The sequence below is a fragment of the Chiloscyllium plagiosum genome, unplaced genomic scaffold, assembly GCF_037043375.1.
Source record: "Chiloscyllium plagiosum isolate Xiang-an unplaced genomic scaffold, Cpla_swu_hap1 HiC_scaffold_3, whole genome shotgun sequence".
NCBI lineage: Eukaryota > Metazoa > Chordata > Chondrichthyes > Orectolobiformes > Hemiscylliidae > Chiloscyllium > Chiloscyllium plagiosum.
The window spans coordinates 29,831,327-29,848,697 of record NW_028270141.1 but is presented as its reverse complement, the minus strand read 5'-3'; the positions used below and the strand labels follow the sequence as shown (position 1 = coordinate 29,848,697).

General features: G+C 39.8%; 1 protein-coding gene across 6 annotated transcripts in view; it reads right to left on the bottom strand.

Annotated features, from left to right (window-relative positions):
* Positions 1-17,371, bottom strand: part of dlgap2a (discs, large (Drosophila) homolog-associated protein 2a) — a 974,428-nt gene that overhangs the window by 47,413 nt on the left and 909,644 nt on the right. For 5 of the 6 annotated variants that reach the window (XM_087978243.1, XM_043678985.2, XM_087978248.1 and 2 more), the window contains one exon: positions 13,480-13,584. The exons of the other annotated variant lie outside the window; for it this stretch is intronic. In XM_087978243.1, coding sequence (XP_087834369.1) covers positions 13,480-13,584 — 105 coding nt within the window. The remainder of the gene's footprint in view (positions 1-13,479; positions 13,585-17,371) is intronic. 6 annotated transcript variants of the gene reach the window in all.

Sequence of the window (17,371 nt, the reverse complement as noted above, 5' to 3'; positions counted from 1 at the left end):
CAGCAGCTAAAATACCTCAAAAAAAAGAGCAGCTCTTACAGCCAGAAATTTTTCCTGTCCTCCATCTTGGATTACCCAGAATCCTTGTAAAATATTGTAAATTTGAGACAGCTCTCAAACCATACTTTAGGACTGTGTTGTTTTACATCTCATGGTCGGTTATTGAGAAACATGCTTATGACACCAACACTTTATCAAAGCTCTTGACCTGTGGTTTCCCATCTTACATCAGATCACTTGGAACATGAAATCCTACTATTACTCTAGCACTGTAATTGACTAGCCTAATGCTAGGCCAGACACTTAAATGTCTGTGAATTTAATGAATATGTATAATATATATTTTAACCAGCTGTTACAAAAGTCTGTTGGAACTTTCAATATTACACCACCCATGTCTAATTTCTGACGTTTCGAGGGATCACATTGCCGCATTAGGTAATGACACCTGCTGGAAGCAAAACTCACATCAGGCTGGATATATATGTTTGCAGAATTATGAAAGATTTGGTCTGCTGCCAAAGTTTCAACCAAGGCTTTACATAAGCCATACACATTCAACTGGATATCTCAATGTGGGGAGATGGTGGTTGGATTGTAATGTCATTGAACTTGTAATGGTCCAGGAACATAGAGTTATAGAGTCTTGCAGCACAGAAATACACCCTTCAATTCAACCAACCCATGCTGAACATAATCCCAAACTAAACTCACCCTATCTGCCTGCTCCTGGTCAAAATCCCTCCAAACCTTTCCTATTCATGCACTTATTCAAGTGTCTTTTAAATGTTGTAATTGTACCCACATCTACCACTTTCTCAGGAGGTTCATTCCACATGTGAACCACCCTCTGTGTAAAAGATTTGCCCCTCCTGTCATTTTTAAATATTTGTCCTCTCACAGTAAAAATGTGCCCCCTAGACTTGAAATCCCCCATCCTAGGGAAAAGACAACTACCATTAACTGTATATATACTCCTCATTATTTTATAAATATCTATGAAGTCACCTCTCAACCTCCTATGCTCCAAAAAAGTCCCAGCCTATCCAACCTTTCTTCATAACTCAAACTTTCCACACCTGACAATGTCCCAGCAAATCTCTTCTGAACCCTCTCCAGTTTAATAACTAGAACTGGATGCAGTATTCCAGAAGAGACCTCACTAATGTCTTATACAATCTCAACATCACTTCCCAACTCCTATACTCAAAGGACTGAGCAATGAAGGCAAGTGTGCTAAACATCTTTTTAACTATCCTGTCTATATGTGATGCAAACTTCAAAGAATTATGTATCAGAACCCTTAGGTTCCTCTGTTCTACCACACTATCCATACCTTACCATTAATTATCTAAGTTCTACTCTTGTTTATTGTACCAAAATGCAGTACCTCACATTTATTCAGATTGAACTCCATTTGCCATTTTTAGCCCATTGATTCATTTGATCAAGATCGCTTTGTAATCTTAGAAAACCTTCTTCACTGTCTACTGTGCCATCAATTTTGTTGTAATCCGCAAATTTACTAACCATGCCTTCTATACTCTCATCCAAATCGTCTATATAAATGACAAACAAAAGATGACCCAGAACCAATCCATGGGGAATACCACTGGTGACAGGCCTCCGGTTCAAAAGCAACCCTCCACTGCCACTCTCTGTCTCCTGCCATTAACCAACTAAGTATCCAACTGGCAAACTCACCCTGAATCCCATGTGACCTAACTTTACTTATTAGTCTACCATGCGGAACCTTGTTGAAGGCTTTACTAAAGTCCAAGTAAACAATGTCTACTGCTCTGCCTTCATTAATCTTTTTTGGAACTTCCTCAAAACATTCAATCAAATTTGTGAGACACAATTTTCTTTGCACAAAACCATACTGACTATCCCTAATCAATTTTGCCTCTCTAAGTGTCCATAAACCCTATCTTTTAAAGTCGCCTCCAATAATTTACCCACAACCAAAGTCAGACTCACAGGTGTATAGTTCCCTGGTTTTTCTTTACAACACATCATAGCAGCTAGATGAATTTCGATTCATTGAATCTGGAATTAAAAACTGGTGTGAGGGATACTGACCATAAGATTGTTGTAAAAACCTATGTACTTACCTTTTTAGGGAAAGAAATTTGTCATTCTTGTCTGATTTGGTTTGGTTTACAGTTTACTTTAGACTGCCTGAAATGGTCTAACAAGCCACTTTGATCAAGGGCAATTAGGGATGGGCAACAAATGTTGGCCTTACCAGCAATACCCATACCCTATGACTGAATATCAAATCACTAAAAAGCAATGGTCATTTTCATCATTACCTTTTGGAGGAGCTTACTGTGCTCAAATCACTTGTCATGTTTCTTACAATTGAATAGTAACCACACTTTAAAAATGAATATGCTATTGTGCCTGAGCACCTTGGGGAAACCTGAGATGGTGACGGCTGTCTCTGAATGCAAGTCATTTCTTCTCTTTTGACTATTTGCACAGGTTTATTATTTGCATATTGGCTGTTGTGTCTTGTTGATAAATATAGTCTACAGTTTTAGCAGGGCAAACTTGGCACAAGTATGGTACTATAAATGAGCTGTCATACCACCTGACTAGAGTGTTTTGAGCCAGAACACATGTGGGATAAAATGAGAAATATGAAAGGAAGATAATGTATCATATAGTTTTTTGATGATCGAGGTCATTACAAGGTTGATTCCATGACCTGGCATTCACAACAAAGGGAAAAGATGCTTAGGACTTCCTGAGATACACTTCCTCTAAGCTCAGCTTCCTGCTGGGAATGCTGAATTGTGGAATGACATGGATTATTATTGGAATGATTGATTTTCATTCCAAGGCAACAATCGTATTTCAGGTTGTACATATAATAGAATGGAGATATTTCACTGAACATACCCTGAGAAGCTTTTTTAATCAGAACAGAATTGTGTTTGAAGTCACTGGTCATGCATCACAAAAAAAAATCATTTTCAAATATCAACTACTTAGGCATTTGGTTTTTTGATTCCATGAATGACAAACACCACCTTTCAGTTTGTATAGGGACGATGAGCAAATATAAAATGCCTTTCCATAGTTTTGGCCCTGTCTTGTACATAAAGCTACCTACAACAGAATTCTGAATCAAGGGAAGCTGTCAAAGTAATCACTCAGAGGAATAGCTTTTTCTAATGAATAAATATATGCACTAAGAGTTGTCAGTGGTTAGTGGACTACTATCGAGCTTAACAGAGATGAAACAGATTACACACAGGAGCAGCTGGAAAAGACCAGCAATGTTACATATTAAAAACATTGAACAGAGACAAAGACACATTGGTTCTGTAGTGATAGAGGCTCCATTCATCAAGTTTAGGTTGCCTGGTGCAAATGAGCAGCTTACTAAAGTAAATTTCCAAGAAGCAGTTGAGAGGTGGCAATGAATCTCTTATGTTCACTCAGATACTGAAGAAATAATTTATTGCAATAGGTCATTTGAATAAAAGGAATGTTAAAATAACTTCATTAGAAAGCATTATACAGTACAAATTCCTCAATGGACATTAATTGAAGTTTTAAAGTTAATTGATGTATTGGTGTATATTTTCTAGCTGAAAAGATCAGTATTGGCAATGGGGAAAGGTTTAGGATGAAATTACATTTTGTTCAAACATCTGGAGTGCGTTCAAGAGCATATATAAAACAAACGAGATACTAAAGGGGCAAAGGATGTTACTTGACTTTTCTTCTAAATGATTTTGGTACTTTTTAAACATCAAATTAACATATGACTGTTATATAGGAATGAGAATTAACAAATATTTGCTGCAAAATCATTGAAAAACCACTTGGATTCACAGCATTAACAGAGATTCACCAGGGAGGTTGCTAAAGTCGAGGGGATATTCAGATGGGATTCTCCAAATAAAATTTACTCTCAACAAATTAAGTGCAAGCTACAAAATGTTTGCAAAGTGGAATAAATAAAAAGTGTGTGTTTAAACCAGCCCAAATGCTGTAGGGCAACTTCAATTTTTTTTGGAATTAGTACAATGGGATGAGCCACAAATTTCCCAATTTTCTTTATCCATTCATGGAAAGGGAAATAGCATCAATACTTAATGGATGGCTGATCTGATATCACCTGTCATTCCCAAAAGTTAAAATTATCCACAGTATTTCAATGTCAATGTGATAGAAGATGGAAAGATACATGCTAGAAAGTATATTTGACACTGAACTGGCATTCCTTCAATATTAAATATTCAGCTGACTTTATCTGCAGACCCAGGCAGTCATATTGGCAATCATCTTCAATTGTCTCTTCAAGCTGCATGACAGCAGAGTTGTGTTTCCTGTTTGAGGTTGTCTGCAAAGTAAGAGCACCATCGTGAAACTGTCAAGGTTCCACTGCTGCCAAAAACAGCCTCCTCCACCTCTTTTGAAAGCAGAATTGCCATTATCTGCAATGCCAGCTAATGTACTAGAGATATATTTAAAAAGTTAACTTCTACATTGGTTGGCAAGAATAGCACTTTCATCAACTTTACACGAATATGATTACACCACTGAAAATCAACAAGACCAAGATATGGCAAACTAACTTCCCTTGTAGTTCTGAAGAAGGGCCATTCAACCTGAAATGTTGATTCTACTTTTATCTTCATAAATGCTGCTAGATCTGCTGAGTTTCTCCAGCAATTTGTGTTTTGTTCCCTTGCAACTTGAAAGGATAAATTAGCAATCATTTAGCTGAGCAGGTAGCATCTCCTTTGACACGACTATTTTCTCCTCCTCACTGTTTGATGTGGACTCCTCCTCAAGATCATGAGCTACATTTTCTGGGATATATGTAACTGAGGGTCAAAGCAAAATGATGTGGAGTGTTGATTTTTTTATGTGAAGATTTTATATCTAACATTATCCCAAACTAATTTATATGGGATACAATATAGTTTTTAATTCGGCTCTATCCAAGTATTTTAAAAGTGAAATAAAATCAATGTTGTCAGAATACGATTATGCTTAAGAAGAGGACTGTTGTTATATTGCTGTGCAGTGTGACTGAGAAGCGCAGATTATATTATTAGACCTCGAAGATTATTTGCACCTTACACTGCCTGTTCAATTTTCTTCCATTTAAATTAATTGCAACAAATTCAATCAAAATTTTGATTGACAACAGTTAATATCTTCAACTGGCTGTCTGTACTATCCATGTGAGATGCAAACATTTGAAAATATATTGACATAAACAGATGTGATATTTTCCTCAACTGTTACACATGAATCACGTGGATAATTTTATTTCAACTAGAAGTGTAGTGCAAGGCTGAAGATGTATTGCATGAAGATGTTAGAACTTGGTTTCACATCAATCCTTGTCAAATGGAGGTCTGTGGAGGTCTGCACTATGCTGATGTTGTACCATATATCTTAGTTAAAAATGAAAACTGTTTATTTCAATATTTTCTGACTTCTAAGTGGTAGAGGTATTGCTCTGGACTGGCTGATTGAATGTGATATTAAAAATACTTTCTGTTGAGGCCAGCCTTTTTGATGCAATCTAGTTGCAATTTCAACAGGCCTTTGGTAGATGGTTCAAAAATTAGATGTCACCTGGAAACACCACATCTCAGTCCTCCTCCAAAATTTTCTTTGGAATCTCTGTCCACTCCAAGCAGGGCTCCTGATGTAGAAGCTGCTGGCCGAGAACTACCAGTCCAGGTTACAGAATCCTGTGAATGTAGCCAGAGATGCACCAGCATTGGTGATTTGGAGTTACGTTAAATAGGACCAGGGTACAAACAGTCCTTCCTTCATCGGTTACACTTCAACGCCTCAGAGTGTGTGTAGACTGCTAAATTGTCCTGAAATGCTTCAGCACCTGCAGGACAGCTGTGAGGCTGAGTGAGGCAGAGCTTCATGCAGATTTTCTTGTACATCAAGCTGTCCATTGTTCACCTCGCAAAGTTGAATATAAATGCACTCCTGTGAGAAACTGATCGGCAGACCATTTCTTTCCAAAGATTCTGTACTGGTAACTTCACAGGCGGCAGTAAATGTGGAATACGTAGTGCAGACTAGGCCCCAGCACTTTTACTGCACTTGCATTTAGCCAAACGTTATCACGTTAATGTACAATGCCTTGGTTGTAGTCATCAATGTAACATTTATTTGTACAAATGCCACCTGTATGTCCTGAGTAATGTTTTCTTCCTTTCCATTCTATTTTGTCGATGTGCCATCCTAACCTCCACAGCTGTGGGGGACGGAGGTTGCTTTGACTTGGGGACACTTGGGCCTAGAGTGCCCAGGCCTACTGAGAATATCTTGCCAGGTGCAGGCTCAATCTCCTCAGCTCGAGCATCTGCAGTCTTTGGAAGCATCAACAGCAGGAAGGTAGAGGGGTGGGCATCTCTGGAGTGTTCTGAGATGAAGTTTTTAGGAGTCCTGTATGGGATGCCTCCGTCCCAGTGGATGCATGCTGGCGCCAATCTATCTTCACGAGGAAGGAGCACTGGAGAGACAGGTCAAAGTCCCTTGCCTAACTTCCCTCACCTAACTCTCAAAACTGAGTACCAATTCCTTGAGCGAAGGAGTGCAGGTCTGTGTGCATATCCAGCAGACACTGAGACTGCTGGACATGTGGCAGTCACAGCCTCTCAATGGAGAAAACCAAATGCATGCTGTGGCCAGTAGGTTGGTGATAACTTAATTGGATTCCTGCAGCCTTCTGTCCAGTCTAACAACCATCTCTGACAAACCTGCTTCCTGTTTCTGACAAATCTGCCTGTTGTTTCTGTGCTTGCTAGTTCATTTTCATGGTCATTAACGCCCAAGACAGTCCTCTGAGCATCACAAACCTGGTTTCTTCCTTGACCAGCCATTCCTGATGAAGGGCTTTCGCCCAAAAAGATTTTCCTGCTCCTCGGATGCTGCCTGACCTGCTGTACTTTTCCAGCACCACTCTAATCTAGACTCAGATCTCCAGCATCTGCAGTCCTCACTTTCGCCCAGCCATTGAAATGTGCCAGTGATGTGCTCACTGCATTATGCTCCCAAGTATAATCTAGATAAAAAACCCACCGAGATGAAAGTCTCTGATCATTGGAAGGGGTGGTGAAAGCCTTGACGGGGCTTCCTTGAAGCTTCAGTGGCTTTCTCCTCAGATAGAGATATGAAGGTGGAGCTGAGGGTCTCTGGCTTCTTCGGGGCAGAGGTTCACTGGTGCCTCCATAAGAGAAAAGGGAATTAGTTGTGTAAAAGAGATAAAACCTTGTGCAGATTAAGAATGAGTTAGTGTTGGTGATAATCACAGAGGAGTGCAGCAGAACACAATGAAGCTTACTGGGTAGATCAGCTACTGAATTTCTGATACCCCATGTGAGTGGCATTTTTTTTCCCGGTCGGGCCTAGTATTTTATCCTCACATAGTGTGTGTAGCTTTATGTCCAACTGTCAGCCTCGGCCTTCTCTGATTATTGTGGGACAAGTTATTCTGCCAGAGTTTATGGTGATGTGGGTGGGATGATGAAGTGGGTCAGAGCCCTTTGGTGTACATGATGTGTGCAATGATGAGAATTGCAGTCCATGAGGTATACCTTGGTGAGAGGTATGTGTAATGGCAGAGTTAATGTGAGTGCTAACCCTGGGAGTGTGAGGCAGCAGAAAGAAAATGGTGGCATTTACACGTCAAGCACAGGAGTGCTATTCAATCTATTTTACCTGGGAAATAGCACTGACCTGACTGCTATTGCAGCCCAGGCTGGCTGGATCTGGTGACATACCAGTACTTCTAGCTCTGTATTGGTGATACAGGGAGATTACGTGGAGATTTGTGAGATCAAGGCTGACTTACTGGGAAAACCGTGATAACAATGCAGCAACCACAGTGTGAAGGGCAGTTCTTGGCTTGCAGTGTTTGAAGTGGTGTGTGGCTGGGCTTTAAATTTGACCCCAGCAGTATCGAAGGTCCTGGTAGTGGTGAGTTTTTTCAACTCTTCATATAATTCCTTGAGAAGGGCACGCACAGCCCAAATACATGATTAATTAGATGAACAGTACAAGATTGCGTGAGAAAAGACACATTGAATTACAACAGACCTGGCACCATGAATCTCATTCGATAAAACGCTTGAACACTAAGAGAAGACATTGCACCTGTTGGGTAAGTCTCGTGCCCAGAGTTTTGCTGTTTCTTTCTCAGTGGTGCAGTTGTGTTACTGGAGGTTCACCAGCTCTGGTCAGAAACACTCAAATTTGTGGAGAGGCACTAATTAGCTTTAAACATCGACATAATATTGGTTAACAGATTTGGAAAAGGTCTAAAAATGTAGCAGGTGAATAAATATATTGGGACAAGTATTGGATAGGGAGTTATGAAGCTCAATATTACTGTTGACTTTGTGATCCCAATATTAGGCTGGAACCATCCTGAACCATCATAGCTGACAGTGTGGAACTGGCTATGCAATTTAACTGCAGACTCTTCTAAATAAATGCCTCACCATTGTGGGTGCCCTCAGGTGGGTTCAAAAAATCAAAATTTAAGGGAATTAGACTTCACAGGATGGACGGGAATGCTTACAAGATGGCCCTCTGAGGTGAGCCTACCTCCTTCTCTCCCACCCCCACCCCCACCCCTTCTGATTTAGATATTGGGATTTTACCTTTGATAACCTGCTGTGCTGCCACATAGAGGCAGCCTGCATACCCACACAGTGGGAATAGTCCCACCATCAGCAAAATATCAGCATTCCCATTTAATGGTCCTTATTTGAGGCCTTGATCACACAAATCAGCTGACTATCTCCAGGTAATTAATCCACTGCAATAGCCTGATGGTGAGAGAGCACCAGACTTGAGCTGAGTAGCCTCACCACTTCAGTTCCAGTAAGGAATAAAAGACAAGTGATATCAACAGGCTTGTGCCTTGTTAGATCTGAATTACTGCTATTAGTCCTGATCCTGCATCAACACACCCTGACTTCAGAATGCAGATTTGAAAACTGAGTGGCTGAAACTGAGGTTCCAGCAATACTCACCATTATCTTAATGAGCATACAAATTTGCCTATGATGCATGTGATATCATAAGCACTTAGCCCAACAAACCAAAGGGTACATAAGCACTTCCCTTCTACTACATTGTTTCTTCGATTCAAATTGGTTTCTTTTTAGCCAGTAAAATGTTTAAATTTGTAGGGTTTCCATGGAACCACAATGCTAACCAAAGTCCTTAAATTCTCTTAAACACTCAAAAGCCTTTCAATGTAACAGCTTCTGCCATAAAATGTCATCAGATGAAGAATGTGTGACAGTTTTTCACATGTAACATCAATACTGTATTTAACAGCTTTGCAATGATCATATCGGTCAGACAGGTAGAAAAGTAAGTTGTCAAGAGGAGGTAGAGAGTTTGAAAGGGGATATAAACAAAAATTGGCAGATGGAGTATTATGTGGGAAACTGTGAATTTGTCCACTTTGGCATGCAGAAGAGGAAAGCAATATGTTCTCTAAATAGGGAGAGGGATAGCAGAGCTCAGTAGTACCAAGAGATCGGAGAGTCCTGTTACATATTAAAGGTAGTTTTAAAAAAAATCTTGGGGCACATGGGCATCACTGGCAATGCCAGCATTTGTTACCATTCTGAATTGCCTTTGAATTTAATGGTTTTCTAGATGATTTCAGAGCACAGGTTAAAATTCAACCACATTACAGTGGGTCTGAGGTTTGGGTAGGCATGGCTGATTTCCTCCAATGAAAGACATCAGTGAATCCAAACAATTGATCGCAGTTTCATGGCACCATTAATGAGACAAGCTTCCAAATGTAGATTTATTCATAGAATTTTAGAATCCCTATAGTGTGGAAGCAGGCCATTTGGCCCATTGATTCCACACCAACTCTCCGAACAGCATCCCACCCAGAACCATCCCTGTAACCCTGCACTCCCCACGGCTCACCCACATAATCTTCACATTTTTGGACTGTGGGAGGAAACCGGAGCACTTGGCAGAAACCGTGGAGAATGTCTGTGTGAAGCTTGCACAGTTGCCCAAGCCTGGCTGGAATTGAAGCCAGGTCCCTGGCACTGTGAGGCAGCAGTACTAACCACTGAGCCACTATAAATTTCACCTACTGCCATGGTGGGATTTAAACCCATCTTCCCAAAGGCCAAAGTCAGGGCTTCAGGAATAGTAGTCAAGTGACATGACCACTAACGTGCCATCTCCCTGATATTATGCAGGTACGACAACTGATGAGGAAGACAAATGGAATGTTGGAGTTAATTGTAAAGGGAGCAGAATATAAACATTTTACTGCAGCTTTTTTATAGGGTCTTGGTGGGAGAAACACAGATTGGGTCTTGTGCACAGATTTGGTCTGCTTATTTTAAAAAAAGATTATTATAATAGAAGCCAACTGCGATGCAACAAAATATAATAGACATTGATTCCATAGATAGTTCATGTAGCAACATCATGGCTATACTTCTGGTCACATCTCCACCTTCTTGTAAACCCCCATAACCTAAAGACCCTCTGAAAGAAGAAGTAAATCTCTTTACCTCAGTCCTAAATCGGAGGCCTCTTAATTTTAAACTGTGTCCCCACTAAATCTCCTCCTACTACTCATCCTATCAGGTCCCCTCATGACCTTATACATTTCAGTAAGATCATCTCTTTTTCTTTTAAACATCAATAGGTACATGTGAAACTTGTTTAATCGTTTTTTACAAGAAAAGGTCCTCATCCCAAAACTAAATGTCAGAGCAGGCTTGAAGTGCCAAATGGCCTATTCCTACTCCTAAATTCTATATTCCCAAGTTGTATGCCAGATTTCCCTTTGTTCTTCAGCCTCTTACTAAATGTTCACTGGAAAGCATTTCCACTTGATGGCAGTGAGATGCCTTTAAAAAGTTCTGTTTTAGCTGCATGTACTATCTATGGAATCAGTGTCTATTATGTTTTGTTGCATCTCAGCTTAATATGCTGTTATACAGTGAACTTTCTTGGTTTCTGTTAAAACAAATACCAACTTTTCAATCAAGGAACTGATTCAGTTCAGGATTGAGTTTGTAACCTATGAACATTTTAAATTTCTTTAATGATACAGATAAAGCAGGATACAAAATGAATACTTTCAGGATACTGACCTGGATTTTACCATCAGGTCTCAGATTTTAAACTGGTAAATTCCATACCTTCCAATAATTTTTCAAATTCAAAGTCAGGCAGCAAATTAAGTATAAAATGGGGGGAAATGTTAAGTGCCACCTACTAAGATTATGTCACATAGACTTGAAGGAATCAGACCTTAAAATTCAGTTTTTTTTATCTAAACTCAAAAAACAATTATCTGAAATTATCTGGCAGCGTCTATGGAGAGAAATCAGTTCTGAAGAAGAATCACTGGACCCAAAACACTATCTGATTTCTCTCCAAAGATGTTGCCAGACAATTTTAGATAATTTTTATTTGAGTTTGTGATTGCTTAGATTGGCTAATCTTCTGGTCCTGTGTATCACTATGTTTCTGGTTAAGTGACACCAAGCTAGACTGCAAACCAATCTCAGCTGGTGGTAAACTTTGAGGCCAGATTAGAATGGACAATATAGTTAAAATCCTTGCATCTGATTGAATAGCACTTCTTGAAACTGGAATGTCTGTTAGCCAGGGCTTGTTCTGCCATGAGTCTCCCTTGGTGCAGCACACCACCAAAAGCTGAAGTCAGTAGGGAGTAGCTAAATTCAAACAAACAATTGTGAATGTGAAATGGAGGAGAAGTCACATGTGGCAACTTAGCAGCTAGCCATCATTCATGGTGCACAATGAAATTCAGTGCAGGCATTCAGGCCTGTAATAATATTGATAATAGGTTTTTCTCGTGCAGAATTCATCCTCTCCTCCACCCCCTCACTAACCTCCCCCCCCCCACCATGTTTAATTTCACTTGTACCAAATTAAATTATCAACAGTTTTCTGTATCTACTTTTGCATAGCTGTCACATACTTGTCTTTACCTACTAAGCTTATACCTTTCCTGACTAACAGTATTTCTATTTGTTGAATGTGCCATGTACTTTTACATTACTGTTCATTTTAAATTTGTTATTGTTTTTCAGTACTTTTGAAGCCACCTTACCACATCATTATTTAACACTCAGCAACACTTCACTGTCAAGCTACCCAATAACACTCAGTCTCAATGGAACCTAATTTTACTGCAATTAAATATAAGCAACACCAAAGGCACTGTGCTTGGCCATTACCATAAAATATGCACCCCCACCACAGATCCTGGGTCCCTGCTGGCCACTGTCTCACATTGTAAACCAACACTGCAACCTTGGTATCTATTTGACCAACGCTGCAACCTTGGTATCTATTTGACTCTGAGCTCAGTTTCTGACTTCATTCCCACTCCAGTTCACTGGCTGCATCCTTTTATCCTGGGTGAGGGATTCAGTAAAGGGAGGTCATGCATTCAAGGTGAGAGGAGAAAGGTTTAAGGGGGATACACGTGGAAAGTACTATACACAGAGGGTGCCTGGAATGCGTTGCCAGCAGAGGTAGCAGAGGCAGGCATGGTAGATTCGTTTAAGATAGATGCATGAGTAGGTGGGGAGCAGAGGGATACAGATCCTTAGGATTTGGGCAATAGGTTTAGACTGTGTATTTGGATCGGCTCAGGCTTGGAGGGCAGAAGGGCCTGTACCTGGGCTGTAAATTTTCTTTGTTCTTTATTCTTACCTGTGCTGCAACAGCAACCTAACCATCTCCCCCTCCCTCACACCTCTTTTGAATCTTCCCCTGTCTCACTGCATCTTTGACCATTAGCTGATGAAACCTTTAAGTTTACGTTTCTTACTTCCAGGCTAAATTACTTCCATGGCTGGCCTCCTGTAACCTTTCTAAAGCTGATCTCATCCAGAACTCTCTAGTCCTTATCCAAAGCATCAAATTGAAATATGTCCACCTCATGTTGAAATCAATTTATGGCTTTCCTTCCAATCTTCTGCAATTCTCCAAAGCTCTGAATTCATCCAATGTTTACTAACCTTAACTCCCTTCACCCTCATCTTTGGTAGCTATGCTTTCAACTATCTGGGCATATGTTCTCTCTGCCTTCAAATGTATCATTTTAACCAACTGTTTCTTCAACTCACTTAATACTTCCTTTGAATCTGCATTACATTTTTATCATTATACTCCTGTGAAGTATCCTCTCCTGCATTAAACATGTGATATAAACGCAAACTGTTATTGGTCTTGTTATTTTCCCAGTGGCTTCCATTCTGATCTATAACCTGTCCAATCTGGATATGGTTCAGATTTATCACCCTCTTCACCTGTCTGATTAGAGAAATGACACAGAACCACATCACTAACACCCAGATACAGAAAGAAATCATGCCACAATTTGACAGAGACGGAGACAGAGAGAATAAAGCACCAAGACAGTACTTGGTGCTGGTGTACCAATATGCTGCGGAGTGTTAGGACGTGTTGCCATGCCTGAAACTCCCCACGCGCTGAGTTCCCGATTTCTCGGCGAAGAATACTGCATGCCGTAGAGGGGAAATGCTAAATAAAGGGGAAAAAAGTCATATTTTTAAAAAGGGGAATCAAATTGAATGAAATATAATGCAGGAAGTCATTGACCAAAAATTATTAAAGTTCACATTTTTGAAAATGAAAAGACTCTGGTCAGGAATAATTAAAATCCTCCAACACATCCCTTCAATTGACTATTGATTGTGGTCTCACACCTAAACTGTCTTGTATTCTTTGGCCTGTCAAGTCATGTTACAAATACATGCTCATCAGCAACTTCCTCATCTACTGAATCTAATTAATTGGTATCATGTGAAACAAAATATCGATTTTGCAAACCGTTATTTTCAGGTTAGTTCAGGTTGCCTAGATTGTGAATTTATTTTAAGAGGAGTGAGTGTCTAGAGGGTTTTTATAATTAATTGAAAACAAGTGTGCTTAATTTCAAGCACTAGAACTGAACATTCTGCTGGTTGCACATTTTCCTCATTTTGGAATGTTTCTCTCACTGTATTGTTATCATCAGTTAGAACATGCAATAATTGCTTTGCCTACGCCTGCAGCTAAGGCTTTGCCCGGAACCATACAAAATATAGTGTCAACAACGTATATGTAAATAGGCTCCCAGCCAAATTTTCATCTCATCAAATAATTTCTTCAATAAAGTTCACAAAATGGTAGTTCAAAGTTTTTTCCTGAGTTGCACTGTTGTTTTGACTTGGTTTGAAATCAAAAATCTCAGAAATTTTTTCCAAACAATAAAAGAATAAAAACTGGTTGCTGCTTACTTGCCATAAACCCATTTTGTGTTGCTGGCATAGATAAATTTCACCCTGAAATATTTAAATATGGTAAATGCAGTTACAGAGTTTGACTACAATCTTGTTCAACAGTAATATTTTTGAGTTTAAAGTTAAAGTTCAACAAACAGCATCTTACTTTGTAGTTTAGCCTCAGGATAATTGCTCATTTCTCCTACAGTGGAAGGTGTGTTGCAATAAAATTCAAACCATAATTCCTTTACTATTCCTTTACAGGTTTTCTCCCATTTGTCTGAAAGCATTAGATTCTCTTCTCCTTACAGAAAATTTTGATACAAGCATACATAAATTAATGAATGAATATATCACCTTCAGAATTTGGAGATGCCGGTGTTGGACTGGGGTGTACAAAGTTAAAAATCACACAACACCAGGTTATAGTCCAACAGGTTTAATTGGAAGCACACTAGCTTTCGGAGTGTCGCTCCTTCATCAGGTGGTAGTGGAGGGCTCAATCCTAACACACAGAATTTATAGCAAAAATTTACAGTGTGATTTACATTGAAAAATTGATTGTCTGTTAAGCCTTTCATCTGTTAGAATACTGTGATAGTTTCACTTCAGAAGACCTTGGAGTGCAGATTCATTGTTCCTTGAAAGTGGAGTCCCAGGTAGTCATGATAGTGAAGAAAATGTTTGGTATGCTTGTCTTTATTGGTCAGAGCACTGAGCATAGGGATTGGGAGGTCATATTGTGGCTGTACAGGACATTAGTTGGGCCACTTTTGGAATACAGTGTGCAATTCTTGTCTCCCTACTATAGGAACGATGTTGTGAAACTTAAAAGTGTTCAGAAAAGATTTGCAAGGATGTTGCCATGGTTGGAGGGTTTGAGCTATAGGGAGAGGCTGAATAGGCTGGAGCTATTTTCCCTGAAGGCTGAAGGGTGATAAAGGTTTATAAAATCATTTGGGGCATGGATAGGATAAATAGACAAAGTCCTCTCCCCAGGGTCGAGGAGTCCAAAACTAGAGGGCATAGGTTTATGATGAGAGCAGAAAGACCCAAGGGGCAACTTTCTCATACAGAGAAAGTGTGTATACCAGAGAAAGTACAACTACAACATTTAAAAGACATTTGGGTGGGTATATGAATAGGAAAGGTTTGGAAGGATATGGGCCAAATGCTGGCAAAAAGGACTAGATTAATTTAGGATATCTGGTCGGCTTGGACGAGCTGGAACAAAGGTTCTGTTTCAATTCTGTACCTCTCTTTGACTCCAATATTCAACCCGAGTTGCTCTTTAAAGGATATCTGATTTAAGACACTACTTAACAAGTCAGCTATAACAAATTAAATCAAATATTAACAAAAATAGTAATAAGAACTGTTGTATAATGTGTATATTGTCAGTATTTTATGGAAGTTAAATGTAAAGTGAGTTATAAAATGTCAATTTAAATGTATGTTATTTCATGTAATTTTTCTCAGAGGTAATTAATGATCAGTTTTTATCTAGCTGCTGAACTTGACTCAAGGATATTGGAGCGGGAGGGGGAGGATCCAGTTGTTATGGTCCACATTGGCACTAACAACATAGGCAAGGCTAGGAAGGAGGACCTGTTTGGGGATTATCAAGCACTAGGAAGGAAATTGAAGAACAAGTGTCATAATCTCTGGATTACTGCCTGAGCTACATGCTAATTGCCATAGGTATAAGAAAATTAGGGAAGTAAACACGTGGCTGAGAAATTGGTGTGAGAAAGAAGGATTCCATTTCATGGGACTTTGGCATCAGTTTTGGAACCGGAGGTGTCTCTACCGATGGGACGGTCTACACCTGAAGAAATCTGTAACCAGTGTTCTGGTGAAAAGGATAAATAGGGTGGTCACTAGGACTTTAAACTTGTGAGTCAGGGGGGGGGAAGGGAAAGGAAAAACAACAGGGAGTATGGAGTGAAGTAGAAAGATAAGCAGCAGGTTAGCATGTGTGCAGGGTTTAAGTTCAAGGCAAGCTAGAAATGAAGCAAAAAGGACTGATAACTTAGAACATATTACTAGCGATGTTGGAAATCATAAGGATAAGGAAATTAGCATTAAGGCACTTTATCTAAATGCTCGTCGTATTCGTAACAAAGCAGATGAATTAACGGCACAAATCATTGTGAATGATTATGATGTGGTAGGCATCACAGAGATGTGGTTGCAGGGGGTTCAGGACTAGCCATTAAACATTCAAGGATTTACAACTTATCGAAAAGACAGGGGGACGGGAAGAGGGGGGCGGGGCTACCTTGTTAGTTAAGAATGAGATTAAATTTATGGCACTGAATGACACAGGGTCAGATGAGGCGGAGTCTGTGTAGGTGGAGTTGAGGAACCACAAAGGCAAAAAACCATAATGGGAGTTATGTACAGACCTCGCAGCAGTGGTCAGGACCAGGGACGCAAGATGTACCAGGAAACAGATAGGGCATGTCAGAAAGGCAAGGTCACGGTGATCATGGGGGACTTCAATATGCAGGTGGACTGGCTGAATCATGTTGCCGATGGATCCAAAGAAAGGGAATTCATGGAATGCTTACAGGATGCCATTTTGGATGGAGCCCAGAGGGAGCAGGCTATTCTGGACTTAGTTCTATGTAATGAACCAGACTTTATAAAAGATCTTAAAGTAAGGGAACACTTAGGAGGCAGCAATGATACAATGGTAGATTTCAATCTGCAGTTTGAAAGAGAGAAGCCAAAATTGGATGTAATGGTGTTACAGTTAAATAAAGGTAATTACAGAGGAACTGACGAAAATCGACTGGAAGCAGAGCCTAGTGGGGAAGACAGTAGAGCAACAATGGCAGAAGTTTCTGGGCGTAATTGAGGATAGAGTACAGAGGTTCAACCCAAAGAAAAGAAAGATTATCCGGGAGGAGTTAGACAGTCGTGGCTGACAAGGAAGTCAGGAAATGTATCAAAGAAAAAGATAGAGCCTTTAAATTGGCCAAGAGCACTGGAAAATCAGAAGATTGGGAAGACTACAAGAACAAACAGAGGATAACAAA